Here is a 16,865-nt window from a genome sequence, read left to right as displayed (position 1 = left end):
GCCACGATGGAGAAATGGCAATTAACAGGTCTATACAAAAAGGATTCTAAAAGGCATCCAGAGGACAGTTAATGATCTCAAAACAAAATTACCTCAAAATAAAACTGGTTAGCCATGTGAAGCACCCAGTACAGTTTACACAAATTATACTCTACTAATCTTTTTTAAGACTTGAAAGGAGTTATTACAATAATATATAAAAAGGTTAAGATGCTGCTGAAGACTATATTAAGAGATATAAAGAGATTATAGAATGATGAAAAGTAGTTTCACAAATCAAAATATGAAAAAATAATGGAAGAGCAGAGGTGAGTGGAAGATTTTTGCCCTGGCAAGTCTTTGTCCCCATTTTTATCCAAGTTCACAATCCCTTTTTGTAGGCAGTATTTAGCATACAATAACTGATTTGGAAGAAGCAGGGTGGGTAGGTGTGCAGAAATATAGATGACAACATTATTTATATTAATAAGAATAGGATGGGGTGATAAAAATCTCCAAGGGAACTTAAAAATTATCTGTAAGCACAGTTAAGAAGATGGTGAAGCAAATTCAAGATTGTTAGATGTGACTTTCCATACATCAATACAAAAACTGTGTTATAAACTCCTATTATATGGCTCTAGAAGAGCCATCAGATCAAGAAAATGGATATGCACATTCCACATGCACCTATTTGGCTGAAAGTGCCAAAAACCACCATGATTCTGTAAGAGAAAAACTAAGCACAATACTACTTACCCTAGTATTTTAAATGTCACTGCAGAAATGAAAATAAGACAGAATTAAGGATGATAAACATTGAGAGTGACAAAAAGTCTGGAAGACCTAATAAAGAATGGAATAAGAAAGGATATTCAATACCTATTACAGTATCACTCCTGCACCTTCTTTTAAAGCACCTCATTTACTCACTATGCAAAGATAACCATGGTTTTGACAAATCCCTGTTTGATCCTGTCAGGTAATAGTGAATATTCTGAATTTTGCTTTCATGACTAAAGCCTTTTGGCACATTTCTAAAAGACCTCAAAAGTTTCTGAGGCCTACCAACACTCCATTTTCTTCATGGCTCAAGGCTTCCTCTCATCTGTCAATGGTATGGTGCTCTGGGAACCAGGAAGACCCATCTACACTGGGAATGACAACACAAGGTGTCACTATTATCTCCATCTGCTGGCAGGAAGAAACTAAAATTAGGCACCTAACAAAATGCTAAAAAGAAAATGAGTTCTAAGAAACAGATTTCTAACTTTAGGGCAATCACAATTATTGTAGACTGTGACTGTCTTCAGTTTGGGGGTAAACAGTCTACCACGGTTACTGACCCCAAACCCTAGGACTATATAGGAAATCTAAAATTATTCTTGAAATCATAATTCCCTTCCAATTTAATGTGCTCAGACTAGCCAGTTATACCTCCCAACACCAGAAAACTCACAAGGTACTTCTTGCATCCAAATAACGTTTTCACATTTTCAAAGAAAACCAAGTTTGCTCTGTAGAACAAAAAGGTTTCCCTAGTGAAATCCAAGATAATGTTGGGAACATCAGCAGAGCAAATTACAGTACTTGCATGTTAAGTCCAAAGGAATACATATACTTAGCCTACCTGAAGGTCACTTCCAAAATCTATTAAAAACTTCAGATATTTGCATGTTACTCAGAATAACTGCATTTTTTGCTATATAACAATGCGCAAACAGAATACTACCACAGAATGCCTATAACTCCAGCAACAATTTTAAGTTTGCCTAAAAGGTCAGTATCTCATGAAAACAACCCATCCTATAAATATTTCTGAAGAACCACAAATCAGCATGATTATGGTTGTTACAATGTTAGTATCTGAGTGGAATCTTTGAGTTTGAAAATTAACACCACAGCACAATAACCTACATACACACATTAAAAATTTACTTCTAGTGTACATACACAAAGGACCCATCGGACTGACCAAAACAACACTAACCAAGGTAACTTTCTTGATATATGTTTCTAGAGTTTGTTTGTTTGTTTCAGGTTGTGTTTGGTTGTCTTTTGGTTTTTGGGGAGTTAGTAGTTTTTTGGGTTTGTGGGGTTTTATGGTTTTTTTTTTGAGAAGCCATTTTTGGCATTTTTCTAAGCAGAAGGCAATTTTTCCTCCATGTGTCTGCTGAGAACATCAATATCTATAATTGTGTTTGGATTAGCAGATCTTTCTGCAAACTTCTGACTATAAAAACAAACACTTGTATTTGCATAACCTTTTAAGGCTTGTATTTAAAAATATTTACCAAAGAACTCTGAATTTTGAAGTTATACTCTTAAGTGATGTTTAGTCCCATCATAAAGCACCATAACAGATTACATAACATCAGAAGAGAACTTATTAAAGCTTAGAGCAAAATATGCATTCACAAAAATACACTTTATTTTTTTAGTTCTCGCAAGAAAAAGCAATTCTGTTTAAAAAAGACAAGAAGTTACACAAGTATTTCCAACATTTTACTTGAAGAGTGACTAGCTTTTCTAAGTTTCATAACTGAATCAAAAGAAGACAGAAATCATATTAAATACTAGATTTTAGTTGTTTCTGCCACCTATGTTGAGTCTCAAGACAAATTTACTAATGTTTGCGTAAAACCACAGAAGTTCTGGAAATAAGCATGTAGTTACTATTGACTGTCAGAAATGGCCATAAAATACAGAAAAATTCCACTTGGAAGTACATACACAGGGCATTTTAGTAGCAGGAAAAGCAATGTTACAGACACATATACACAAACACAATTAACATAAATGTTTATCCTTAAATGCTGATGATACACCAAAGGCATGCTCTAAATTCTGTAGGTGCTCATTTTCACTGAAAGTGCTTTCTGCAAGTCTGGAGATATTTGCAAGTATTTTTACTCTATGGGGAATATAAGTAAGAAATGCCTCAAAGTGAATAATCTATTTCTGATTTAACCCAGAATATCTGTAAGGCATATATTTGAATTCGGAAATTTAAACTCATTAGGGAAACAAAATACTAGCTCAGAAATAAAGCTTAGTTAATTGCACTTAAAAAGATTAAAGTACCCTAGTATTACTCTAGTGTTCCTTACTACTTACCATATTATGATGCTGTCATACGTAAAACCTAGCTTTTCTTCAGCATGGCCAATATTACAAAGCAGCTGAAAATAAAAAAGAAAAAAAAAAACCACAAAACATGCATTATTTGTAAGTCTTTCAAAATAATTATGTAAAACTGTAGATATCTGGCAATGCATTCAAAGAAACCCAATGAATTTCATTCATGGCAAGGAGAAGCGTACCAACTTCAGACTTCCCTGAGAATTTCTGCTGTGACTTTTCTGTTCCTATATACATCGTTCACACACAAATTTGTGGCCTCCTATACTAGCAGAAAGCTTGCACAATTGTGTAAGGTGACTACTGGTCAGTTTTTCAACTCCAACTAGCTAGTTTGGCAGTTGGTAACCTGAAAAGAGAGAGGCTGAAGGCACATCCACATTCAAGGGGAGTGAACTCTCAGGTGAGGATTATGAAGCAAAGATTGATACTGCTGATCTACTATTATGTTTGGCTACAGCAGCAGAGGTGGCAGGAAAAAAAAAAAAATCAGAAGGCATTGCCGATGATAAGTGTTCTTTAACTGACATTTGGCCTAGCCTGCCATCGATTCCATAGAACTTGTACCTCTGAAAAACACCAGTTCAAAGGCTGAATTAATGCACACAAAATGGAGCCTATAGACTGTTGCAAATTCTGAACATTTCAACTATATCTATCCATTCTGAACACAACACTGAAAATTTACAAGTGTAGCTTTTACGTTTAAAACCAATTTCAAAAGGAGGAAAGTAGTGCATGCCAATGCTTTAGCCTAAGGAAAGAAAACAGTCCCTTCTGTAAGAAGAGCTGATGCTGTTCTCCTTTGCAAGAGCAGCAAGGAAATCTCACTTACTACCCCCCTTGCTAAAATGCTAAAATACTTACCACATCCAAATCCCAAAGCACTTTTCCAAGCACTTACAAAAACTCAAGTGACTAATACTGATTGCAATAGCTTTGCACTTTGTCCTCTCTTTTCAAAACAGGCACGTGTTCAGTTCTAAGCCAGCACAATATTAACTGCTTCTCCTCAGTGAGGAACTCAGGAAGTGTTTGTGCTAACTAGTGAAAATATTAGAATATATTAGAATATATCAAAACCTCTGCCATATTCTTTGTATTTACTGCTAACAATAATAATAAAGCTAAACAGTTAAAGTAAGGCTACTGTAAGTTCAAATATTAAACATGCTCCATGCTCCCATTCTACTCTTCACGTTCATCTGAAAAAACAGTATATTGCAGAAACTCTGCTTTTAATTAAACCTATTTTATTAGCTCGCTGGTTTAAATTCAAACAATACTTTGGTTTATGTCCAACAAGTACAAATTCTTCCAAGGATCACATCAGATTTTAAGATATGACTTTTTGTACTGTGAGAAAAATGCATAGTGATATCCGACACTGTTAATGAGACAGATAATTACACTGGCCTGGATCAGCCCCACATCTGGGTTCAAATAATCTTGGTTAATTGAAATATTTTGGATTTTGCATTTTTCTTAACAGTGGCTATAACCAAACATGATTATAAAACAGAAGGCAAGTTACATATTTTTTTCCACCACCATTCATATTTAATTGATAATAAAAGACAACTGGTGTATTAACTGGTTATGACAGTATGTCACTTCCTAGCATCAATCTATTTTTATGCCATGTTGCTGGGCTGCCTAAGGCCACCACTGCTGCTTTAGCGTTTCTATTGGCATCTTATGAACTGTAAAAATTGGCTGGCAGAGTGTAAGCAAAACAGTGTGAGAAGATAGCGAGTAAAAACAGTTCATTGTTCAGTTTCAGACAAGTACATCAATAGTTGTTTAGGCTAATCATTTATACATCTAAACATCTGCTCATCATTCCACCCCAGCACGAAGGAGAAATCCTCATTTAACATCCCACATTATCCTCAACAGTGTTTCTTTCCTACTTTAAAAACTCCTACAGGATTGTAATTTTGATGTAGTAAAAAACATTCTTGAGAAAGCTGCTAGTTTGTGCACTACAGCATTCCTGAGGCAAGTCTCCCATCACTGCATTCACCATTAGTTTTCATCTTGAGTGGTCCAGAGATGAAACTAAAGCAGCTGTGTTACAAGAACCCACCTAGCTTGCTGCTAAGGAGTATTCAGTCCACTGGACCATCTCTAGTCTAGTTCTCAGTAACGACTCTTACCAAATGTGTATAGTGAGGTTATTAGCTCCTCAATACCAACCATTTTCTCCTATATATGCTCCCACTGCACATATCCCTACTGACATAGAAAGAAACTCAACAGCATAACCTTATCTTGAAACTCAAACATGGTCATGTAACTTGATGAGTTACAACTTTCACTAAGTTTAACTGCTTTGTGGATGCAGATATCTAAATGTATTGATAATTATTATCAAAGTGTTTGATGATGCCTACAAACACATGAAACATTTCAGAGAATGAACAGATACAATGGCCCAAAAAAAAAAAAAAAAAAAAAGTACAAGATTATCTTTTTTAGCTGTTAGTTTATTCTCATTCCAATGGACCGCCATTACTTATGCATTAGTTTTCTTTGCAATTTACACACAGTAGTGCAATTACAGGACTTCCAGCTAGAAAAGGCTTTAAAAGACAAACAGCAAGATCAGAATTCAAAATGTTTCAGTAATTTGAAAGGAGTGCCCAAACTCAGTAAGAAAATTCTATTAAATAAAAAGAAGGGATCCTTTAGGGTATCACACATGATTAAGACACAAAAACTGAAGCAAGTCCAACAGAGAAAGAAAAGATGTCCTGAAAGCATTCAGAATGTTAAAATACAAAATGAAATTCAAAAAGAGAGCAAGATTTCCAAGTTCCTGCGAACTACAAATTAAATGAACTAATGTGATGCAATTTCACAAAAAAAAAAAAAAAAAAGAGTAATTTTTACCCTTAGAAATATTTATAGGACTGCATTATGTTATAGATTAATTTTTTCATCATTTCCCAAGCTGCTCTCAAAATGGTAAAATTTTGGGTGCAACATTTTAAGAGCAGACAATCTGGGAAAAGTAGAGCAGAAGAATGCACAAGGCAGCTAGAAAATGTACCCAATACACACATGAAGGCTAAGACACTGGGTTCATTTAGTCCAGGTGAAAAAAAAAAAAAAAAAAAAAAAAACACAAACCGTTGGGTTGATATATGTTTAAAGGAGAAAAAAGGTCATGAAGCTGCTATAAAGAAGATACTGTTCAGCTCTGGGTAACCTCAATGCTTTGGGTATTTTTTCAGTTATAAATGTCTGGTCTTAAACACATCATAAGGAAAACTTTGCCACTTTCGTCTCATTTAACATTCAAATGACATTAAGCAGGTCAGTGATTCTGGCCCAAAATGCAGTAGTTTTTTAGATGGCTGAATTCCTGACAAATCCAAATAACTGTCATATGCTTAACTGTAACATTAAACAATTAACGTGCATGTCGTTGTAGTCTGAGTTTGTAGGCAAGCAGTACCAAAATATTAAAATCTGCGTTTGGCTATACATTGCTGTATTTTATGAAAATGGCTGTGGATTATCATATCATGTAAATGTCTGGAATTATGCAAATATATTTATATGGAAATATAAACATATCTTATAAAAGGTGTATATTTTTATATGTACACAATAAATGTTACTTACTTCTATATACACACACATAGACAGAAAATACTTTGCTTGTTAAAACTTCCAACAAGTCAACTCTAACATTGAAAATGTTTGATACAGTAGTAAATATATGGGAATAGCACAGACTTTTTGGGAGTACGATTTAATATTAGGACAAAATGGTACTTACACTAGGCCAGACAGTGACTAACTCACAGTGAAGAGGTTTTTTTCATGTTTACTGTCAGCTATGAGCTTTTCATGCTACTTGGATGAGTCATAGCAATATGAGTAACACATCAACATGTCTTGGAAACAGTAGCTCAAAACAACAAAACCACAGGAGGTCAACAGCATACACAAGCTAAGCGCACACCAAGACCATTCAAATTTATGTTCAACAGCATAGTCACAGAAATTATTAGGTAAAAGTAGGATATTAGTCTGTGCATCCAAATGTAATTATTACACTGTAATTTTGAAGATAAACTTTCAACCATCACTCATAATATTTATGAGAAGACTTCTCAATAGATTCTAGTCTGAAGAGAAGCCTCTACTGAAATTGTGGACTCTGGATTTATACCCATTAATTCTCCAGGTTTGTTCCACATCTGAATGCCCCTAAGCAGTTGTTGTGTTTATATCTGTTACAAGATTCATCTTGAGATTTTAAGTTTTGCCCATTGTGGTTTAGCTACATGGATGAATGTTACAGTCAGTCAATACTACATTCAGATTCTAAGATACCTGGGTTTTGCAGAGGACAAATGAGACTCTAAAATGATGGACTATGAATCGGACTGAGAAAGAATCCATGAAAGCCTCTATAGCTCCAAACTCCATCTATATAGTGAAATTCAGCAGCATAGTCAAAACCTAACAGATATATACAGCAGAAAAGTAGAGACACATTAAATAATGACAAATTAGTTTTTAGAAGATTTAGAATATTATTTGCCACATCACATTGCCTAGTTAATTGCTATGCTTAACCTAAAATGAATTAAGGTTCATTTTGTCTGTAAACAACACCTTTCTTTTTGAATGAAAGACAGAAATCCCTATAAACACCACCTGTGGATTTTTTTTTTTCTGTTCATTATCTAAATACACTTCCAGTTTTATAAAAGATATAGAGGATCTCTATGCCTTATATATATATATATAACCTTCTATAATAAAGGATTCTAAATAAATAGTTCGAAATATATTTTCCACTAGGTAAATATAATTGTACAGTTCTTTCTAGTTTTCAGTAATTTATCACTTACTACTTCTCATGGGGGTGGGGAAAACCCCAAAGAAGTAACCATGATGTTTTGGTATTAATCAACAGAAGCTGGGAAACTTCAAGGTGCTCACCCTATGTAGCTGGCCATATAAATGAAACATGGGTAATCCTACTCAGCTTACTGAAGCCAAAGGCACATACCAAGCTTGAGAACTGCTGTGACAACTGAAGGTATCACCGACCATTTACTGGAGGTCAAATCCTCAAACAGTTTTCATGTCAGAATTCAGGTTAGCTTAAAAAGTCATACAGTTGGTTTGAAAGGAACAAAATTATTTTTGTCTAACACAGGTTAGGCTGTAATTTTGCCCACAAACTGCAGCTTCTCTTATTTAGGTGATGAGCACCAGATGAAAAAAAAATTTCTAAGTTTTCCACTGCTCAACATTAAACAAACCTTTCCACAGCCTGAGTATCACCAGACTGGGAAAGCTAATTTCTTGGAGCAGAAACCTTACAATGCCTGATGGGTAAGAACAACCTACATTCTGCAGCCAAAGTGTCAAGAATGTGAGCAGTAAGGTTTTTATTAAGAAGTATTAGGTAAAACTTGATGAATGAAATGCAAGTTTTTCTAAAACATCCTGTTAAGCTTACTCTGCACAGTAAGTATGAGTGCTGTGGGGACTTGACTATTAATTTTTAACGCTTTTCTTGAAGGGAAAGACAAATGGAAGGGAGCTACACCAATAAGGAATGTGAGCTTCAAAAAAACTATCCACCTTATGGTATCTTCCTTGCAGACAAGGTAACAAATCCTGTTGACTGCTGATCATTATTATTTTAATAAATTTTTTATATTTAACTTCTGCATAAAATCTGGAGTCTAGCTCAGTAATTTCTGAAGGGTGATTTGCCCAGAAGAAGCTGTGGCTGCCCCATCCCTGGCAGTGTTCAAGGCCAGGTTGGACAGGGCTTGGAGCAACCCTGTCTTGTGGAAGATGTTGCTGGCTGTGGCAGGGGGGGTTGCAACCACATGAGCTTTAAGGTCCCTTCCAATCCAAACCATTGTGTGATTTGTTTCTTTCTCCTCAAAAAAAAAAAAACAAAAAAAAACACAAAAACAAAAAAAAAAAAAAAAACGGGAGAGGAAACAAACCCCATGTCAAAAATCTAGTCCTCTTTCAAGGAAAGAAACCTGATCCTAACATACCTGAGACATCAAGCTTTATATTAATTTCAAGATATCTACCACAGTCCACAGGAAAGTCCACATTAACTTACATTATTTGTTTTTATGTTAATACACACATTTTGCTTCCCCTGACCAAAAAAGTAGAACAGTATTTCTTCCAAATGTGAGATCTCCTCAGCCTTTGAAGGAAAAATCTGTAGCAGTGGGCAGCAACTCCTTAGACTGGTACTGACATTTTCTTTTAATAAGAATAGTATTTCCAGCAGGAGGGTTAAATTTTATATATTTTCTGTATTACTTCATCAGAAATATGCAATTTAAAATTTTTGAAAGGCCCTTTCCTGTCTACAGGACAAATATCCTAGACAACTAGTAGCCTTTCAAAAATGGATCACAAAATGCAAGAATTTACAAACAAATTGAGCTCATCTTCAACGTTATTCCAAGACATGATACAAGCATCGCAGGTCACAGCACATCTTCCCCACACTCCTATCTCATAAAGGGGGAACTGAGACTATTTCAATTCATGGTAGAAGGCCACAGTGCAAAAAGGAAATAAAACTATCTCCCCCAAGCTCCAGGCTTTCACTCTTAACCACTGGAATGAGAAACACAGAACTGCTCCAACCACAAGGCAGATAACACAGTACAATTTGCAACCTTCATCTACTTTCATAACTGCATTCATAGCTCAAACAAAAATATAAAGAGTTTTCAAAACCAAACGCACAAGGCAAGCATTTATAAAGCAGATATTCCAGGGAGATTATTTATAATGTTGAACACTTGTTCTTAGAGTAAAGTAGGATGATTCTCACATATAGGGTCACTCTGATTCACGATCAAAACCAGGTTAGGAACTACAGGCTGTCTTCAAAAGTAATACTTCACTTTAGAAAGCTGTTTTTCCAGAAATTCATACTTCCTTGCCAGTCTTCATTCCAATTTATGAAAATCGTCCTTGTGTTTTGTAAGTATTTTCCATTTTAACACCAGGTTAAGTATAAAGAGCATATTCTTCAAATATTTAATTATGAAATAATTCAATTTTTCAAAACTATCTTTTTAGAAGAGTTTTTGGTTCATGCTGTAATTACAGTATGCATCTTTACAACTTTACCACATCTAAGGGGGCTTAACATCTGATTTTCAGTAGTAAAATCAACACTATTTTAACATCCATAGCTTTGAATATTGCCTTTTCACTGGGAATCATGAATCTGCAAATCTAATCCAGCTCTTTAATTTTAAGGCAACTACAGAATTTGGAAGCACTCACATTCAAAAGTTTTCAGATTAGCACAAAAAGGAAACAGTTATGCATCATCCTTTTCTATCAGAATAAAGGGCTTTCTTGCAACACAGTTTGTAATCTCAGTAAAAACAGCAACGTTTTGTCAACTGTGGATGTCTGACAGACAGAACAAGGCAATGACCCAAAGAAGAGATTTCACTATAACTGATTTCAGTTCCTTAGTGAATGCTGTGCACCTACATGTGCTCTGGACTAACTCAGCAACTGAAGCATACACAGAGTTGTTATAATGCACTAGAAGACAGATTTATTTACTAGTGATTTTGTCGTCAGTACCTCCTGCTAACTGAATTGCAAATAATACCACTGAAGAGCTGCTCAATCTTACAAGGAGTGCTTTTAACAGCCAACAAGCATGTCTACTTCGACGTTTATCATGCATTTTGTCTTATCTCATGCCAATTGGTTCCTCAAACCCACCCCTGAGCATTTGTTCTTTCACCTGAGATTGCCTCAAAAATGTCAAGTAGCCTCCTGGTTACCTTACTTAATGATTCATTACTAGCTTTTAACCTTAATTTCCCCACAAAATTCTCCTCAGCTACCTTGTTGCTTGGCTACCACTGATTGCTGTATCATCTTCATGCAGACTGCCGCATCTGTAGTGCTCTGTCAGAAATGTGTACAATTTTTTTTGACTATCAGTCCGTCCATTAAGGTAATACTCGCACTGAAGCTCAAAAATGTCTCCTAGCTCATGGACTAGGAGCATTTTTCCGTTGTTTTGATAAATGGAACACTGGTCCAAACACAACCACTCAGTATGCTACAACAAGCACCATTTTCCTAACCCACTATCTCCCATCAGCTCTCTCGGCTCCTCTCTACAGGTTCCTCACTGACAAAAAAAAACAAAAACAAACAAGCAAGAAAAAAAAAGCCCCCAAAAAATCCCCCCCCCAAAAATATATGGTACTTGCTCTCCTTCTGAACGCCTGTCCTGGCCTCTTTCTTCAGCCTACACTCTCACCCTGCAGTAGGTTTTTAATTCTTGCCTCCTGTCAATTCGCAATGACAGCTTCCAACATATCCATTGTACTTGTGGGGAGGCAAGTACTTGTCACATTCCTATGATTTGGAAGCACCTATTTGGAAAAAGCACCAAAAATCACACAAAAAAAGCAAAAATCAACAATAAAGACTGGAAATTGCCCCTTTAAGTCTTTTTTTTCCACTGGAAAACTGCAATGAAAGTTGCCGTTACTATTCTGTTAGCATCCTAACCACCATATCATACTCATTGACAGTCTTTAACCTTACCACACTGTCAGTTTACATCAATTGAGTTGGCATTTCACATTTTTGATTCAATTCTGTGAAGCAGGAAGCAATCTTTAGCTTTTTGTGCAACTTAACCCACCATTTGCTTTATGACACCATTTAAGCTCTTACCTTAGTAAAATTATTCAAGTGACCTAGTTTTCTCATATTTGAAACGCCTTGCAATTTGGCTACGTTTTGGAGAATCTCTCTCATATTATCAGAGGGTTCTGCAAAAGAAAACAGGTTATTAGAAAATACAGTTGAAGAAAAAGTCAAAAATCTACACATGCATTCAACATGTAGTTTTCTAAATGCAACAGCTCTCTCCAGCTCTTAATAAAGGGTGCTGTTCCTTTTCACCTCAAGAAAAGGATCAATTTGATTTATGTTTAGAACCAAAATCAGGCATACCAAGTTCTCTAGAATGAATGCTAAAGCCCACAGAAAAGAGATACTTCCATTTTAAAGCAGATTTTAATCAATATCTTCCATTTACAAAGATATTCATTTAGTGTATGAAACTCCAATCCTAATGTCTCGTAACTGAACAGCTTTATCCTTAACCCCCTTGCAATTTAAAGACAAGAAGTGAACATAAAGACAGCAGTAAAATATTGCACGTTACTGACGCACCACTTGACTTGTTTTCCCTCCTGACAAAGGGTTGGTGGGATTTGGGGAAAACAAAGCTCTTTCCTGCTTTCCATATTAACCTCCCTCTACAATCACCCTAAACTGTAACTAGAAGGCTAGAACTTTTGAGTGACATGGGAAGTGAACTACAAAATATATGGGGACTAGGAACATCATGTCCTTTGTTCCTCAGGGTCCACTATTCCAATTGCAGAAAAAACTCAACCAAAACCACAAACGAGGATTCAAACACCAACTGATGACCTTGCATTCTGGTCTGGGAAATGGAAAAGGGTTACCAAACATGGTAAGAAGAGACAATATTGCTCCACCTTTGCAAATAAGGTTGGGGGGAGTTGCAGCAGAGTGGGACAAGCAGCACAGAGTGGAGCTGGGCACAGAGAGCTGCACACAGAACTACTGTAACACAAACTGCAGTAAGCTCTGTACACCGTGGTATTGCAGCAGGACAGTTTTCAAAGGGAGATACTTGGCTGCAGGATTCTCATGCAGTCTTGGATCAAGTAGACACTGTATGATAGGCACAACAACAATACTATCAACAGTGCTGTAGTTTGAAATGACATATCAAGGCTATGCTGCAGATGTGAGCTCTTAGAAAGTATCACATTACTAAAAAAGGAAAAAAAAAGAAAAACCTCATTACACAAAATGAAGTCTTTAGAAAAAGCCGGAAGAGTCCAAACACCAGACATCTGGAAAGTAGCAAAGAGAAGGGGTTTGTGTGTGATGCCCCACACTAACTTCAGTAAAAGAAACTTGCTTCCTACTGCAGTATAAACAGCTACAGCTGAAATTATCCTTAATCTCCTTGTAATACAGCTGAATTTGCAGAAACCACATAAAGTTTTTTACTTCCCTGTTTATCCTGAAAGGATATCCGTATATTTTTCATAACACAAAAGAAACCAGAAGTGTCAGAGATGTAAAGAAAGCACCTCCTTCACCATCTCTATAAATGAAGCTAAGTTTTTAATCACTTTCTGCAGTTTAAAAACTTTAAAAACCAACAAATTTGAAAAAGCAGACTTAACTAGCCATCTTATCAGGATACATCCAGATCATAGCTGCAAAGACAAGACCCTTTATATGTACTACCATCAAGAGTACAAGACAGTATTTAAGAATAAGACAACTGAATTAAGATGTGTAAACTTGTAAATGCATTGTAGTCAATGGAGATCTCGTCTATCAGTCGATGAAAGCAGTTAACCCGCTTACCTGCAAGATACCTACTCAAGCCTAAGGGGAATCAGTTACATTGACTACATTGCTTGTAACAAAACATTAGCACATGTACAGACATGCTATTGCCACAACACATAATCATGACTTTTTGAAAAGGATCAGTGAGATTTTGAGGCATCAATCTCAGCGTTCACAAGCTTGATGTGAAATACCCTCTTCTACAAATCTAAGTCACTGCCGTAAGTTGTCAGTTTTTGGATACTGAGCCATAAATGCAGGCTGAGCTACCTTGCACTGCAAAACAGTATGAATAGTTAAAACTGACATCCAGTAACTTTGAACTTAAATTGGAACACGTGCATGCACCTCTTTGAATCCCCACAGCCCACCACTGAAAACAAGAAATCTGATGCTATCATAGAAATTAGAGAAAGTGAAAGTCTTACTAGATCCATCCCAAGTTCAGGATTCCTCTGCAGAGTTTACGTTTCCAGGGCTGAACTCAGTTTGAAAGGTTTGCAATAGCATAAGCCATAAAAACGAGAGCAAGAGAAACACTAAAACCAAGCAAGTTGCGACAGCTACAGCACTACAAATAGTCTACACCACAGCCCCTAAGTTCAAGGGAACATAACAGGAGAGGAAAATTTGTCATAATTTGGTTTCTTTATAATACAGTTTGGCTGATTTCTATGCTTTGGCCTGCCTTAGGTAATGGCAGGGGGTGGGGGAACACCCTCCAGAATGTTCTACTGCAATTCCCTGGGCAACAAGTAGCAACGATAACTTTCTAAAATTACTAGAAATCTGCTTAGAAGTTTTAATTTTCTAAGTGCAGATGGCTACATACTTCAGTAAACCTCTACCAAAGTACAGCTCACTATACGGACAAGACAGACCACAAACCCTCTTATACGTTGCTGGCAATGAACTCTTACATTCAGCTACCTGACAAAGTGAGCACTAATGCAGAAGGAAGAAAGATGTGCTGTGCAGAAAGGCAGCCCATTGGGATATGAAGAAACCAGGACATGACAATGCTACCACTTCCCATGTTGACAAATCTGTAGCAATGGCAGACCTTTATAATGAGGCCGCCTAATTAAAATGTGCACTAAAATCACTTTACATGTGTGTGAAAAACTGCAGTTACAGCAGTATCTCTTCACACAGTCCTCTGTGCTGAAAAAACTTCTCATTTCTAGAGGGACAGAAAAGTTTGAGGAAAGCAATCTTTGTAGTGTTTAGCAGAGCAGCCAGGTATTTCCCAGAAGCTTCACTAGCAGACAAGTAATTTGAAACAAAGTGGGGACTACAGTGTACGATCTACAGCACTGTGGGAAAACTGAGAACACAACAGATGTTTCCACTGGTAAATTGATAATATGAATACAACACGTTGGCTGGCTCAGACTTCGATTATATCAACAGCACTACTGCAGCAGATAAAACACGATAGTAAGGAAATAAATACCCTCTAATAGCATACTAGTTCAGAAAGAACTAACACTGCAGAAGCTTCTTCAGTCAAGTCTTGTCAGTTCAAGTCTTGTCTTAAACTTCAAAACCACCTTCTTGCAAAAAAACATCTTTCAAGAAAAGTTAAAAAAAATTGTGACATATTAACTCCAAGGAAAGACTGGCTATCCTGTTTTTCCTCTTCTGGCGATTTATTGTATATCAGAAAGAAGTAGAAAATTTACTTAGCTACTGAAGCGTGACTCATCTTTATTAAAAATAAAGCCAACAGGGAAGGTAGGCAGGCTTAACAGAACTCCACATGTGGCAGATGTAAAAAATTTTAACAAAATAACACAACTTCACAAATTCAAATATAGTCTCTTGCTAGTCTGTCCTTTCATTAAATAGGCTTGAAAACAGACTAAATACATTTTGGATTCTACCAACTAAGCCACCTGGCTTTCCTATAATCAAAGTTTAGATCCAGCACTGCATATCTTCCCGTCACAAAATCTCACGCAACAGCACTGAAGAACTTTGATTAATGCAGAAATGGAAAAAAACATGGCACAAAATGAAAGCCATCTCCCAAAGTAAGAAACATCATGGCCCAAACATTTCATTCTCAACAGCTGGTGCCGGTGTTGACAAAGCCTTTTCATTTTTATTTGGTTGTTGGGGTCTTTTTTTGTTTGGTTGCATGATGGGTTTTCGTTTGTTTGGTTTTTTTTTTAGGACCCCACTTCAGACCACTGCTGCTGAGAATTCTTAGCTCTGGTTAACCCTTACTCTTCAGCTCTTCAAAAGTTTTTACTTTTCCATCCAAAAAAAGACAAAGAAGCTACTTGTTAGAATTTTAAGACCCCTCAAAACTCTGTTCTTTCCTAACTTACCTCATTTATTACTGATATGCTGACTCATAAAGAAAAAATTTCTTCACAAAAAGGGCTGTTAAGCATTGGAACAGGCTGCCCAGGGAAGTGGTTGAGTCACCATCCCTGGAGGTATTTTAAAGACATGTAGATGTGGCACGCAGGGACACGGTTTAGTGGTAGACTTGGCAGTGTAACGTTTATGGTTGAACTCTATGATCTTAAAGGTCTTTTCCAACATAAATGATTCTATGATCTCGAGCTGGCCCATAGCAAAAGATAAGTATCTTCGCATTGTTTGGCATGGTACTTCTTTAAGGGTGGAGCTGTGCAAAATGACTGAGCTGCTGTTACTTCTGCCAAAAGATGCACTTTTCTTCTCTCTATTCTATCCCACTATATGATACACCCTATCCTTTACACTACTCCAGCATCTATCAACTTCACATTAAAATAACACTAACTCAGCAGCATACTTTTAATTCTTTTGCTATGTTAGTTTTCTGCTGTGATATGAGTCAAACTAAAGTCTTACAAAAATCCATGCGGACGTGGCTTTGCTAACAAGCCATTCACAGGCAGAGTGGTGGAAGTGGGACATACCCTTTCCAGAAGGCATTTCTTAAAAAAAAAAAAAGTCACTTTTTTTTCCCTTTTAACCCGCACTTTACACTTTGCATATTGTCCCTACCAATGCACACAAAGCCACTTTGCCTCAAATCTCATCTGAAAACTTGATATGTACAAACATTTCAACCCAGCATACTTGCATTCTGCAACAACAGCTTAGCTTGCTGATCATTACTGTTTCATTTACTGTGTACCTGCTTTCTTTTTTGGACAGCAAGCACTTCCAAGTAGCAGACATCTATTCTATGTATTTCTGATACACCAGTTTCTCACGCACAACTGCTTGCGCCAATTAACATCCAGTGCATATAATGATAATCTTCAGCACAG

The 16,865-nt window shown here is 36.4% G+C and overlaps 1 protein-coding gene across 1 annotated transcript in view; it reads right to left on the bottom strand.

Moving 5' to 3' along the window:
- Positions 1-16,865, bottom strand: part of RICTOR (RPTOR independent companion of MTOR complex 2) — a 78,815-nt gene that overhangs the window by 48,626 nt on the left and 13,324 nt on the right. Inside the window, exons 3-4 of the mRNA XM_065663900.1 lie at positions 11,860-11,957; positions 3,097-3,161 (exon numbers count right to left, since the gene is read on the bottom strand). Coding sequence (XP_065519972.1) covers positions 3,097-3,161; positions 11,860-11,957 — 163 coding nt within the window. The remainder of the gene's footprint in view (positions 1-3,096; positions 3,162-11,859; positions 11,958-16,865) is intronic.

The sequence above is a fragment of the Lathamus discolor genome, chromosome Z (genome assembly GCF_037157495.1).
Source record: "Lathamus discolor isolate bLatDis1 chromosome Z, bLatDis1.hap1, whole genome shotgun sequence".
NCBI classification, from domain to species: domain Eukaryota; kingdom Metazoa; phylum Chordata; class Aves; order Psittaciformes; family Psittacidae; genus Lathamus; species Lathamus discolor.
The sequence above is the reverse complement of the archived record's forward strand: the minus strand, read 5'-3'. Positions and strand labels throughout refer to the sequence as shown.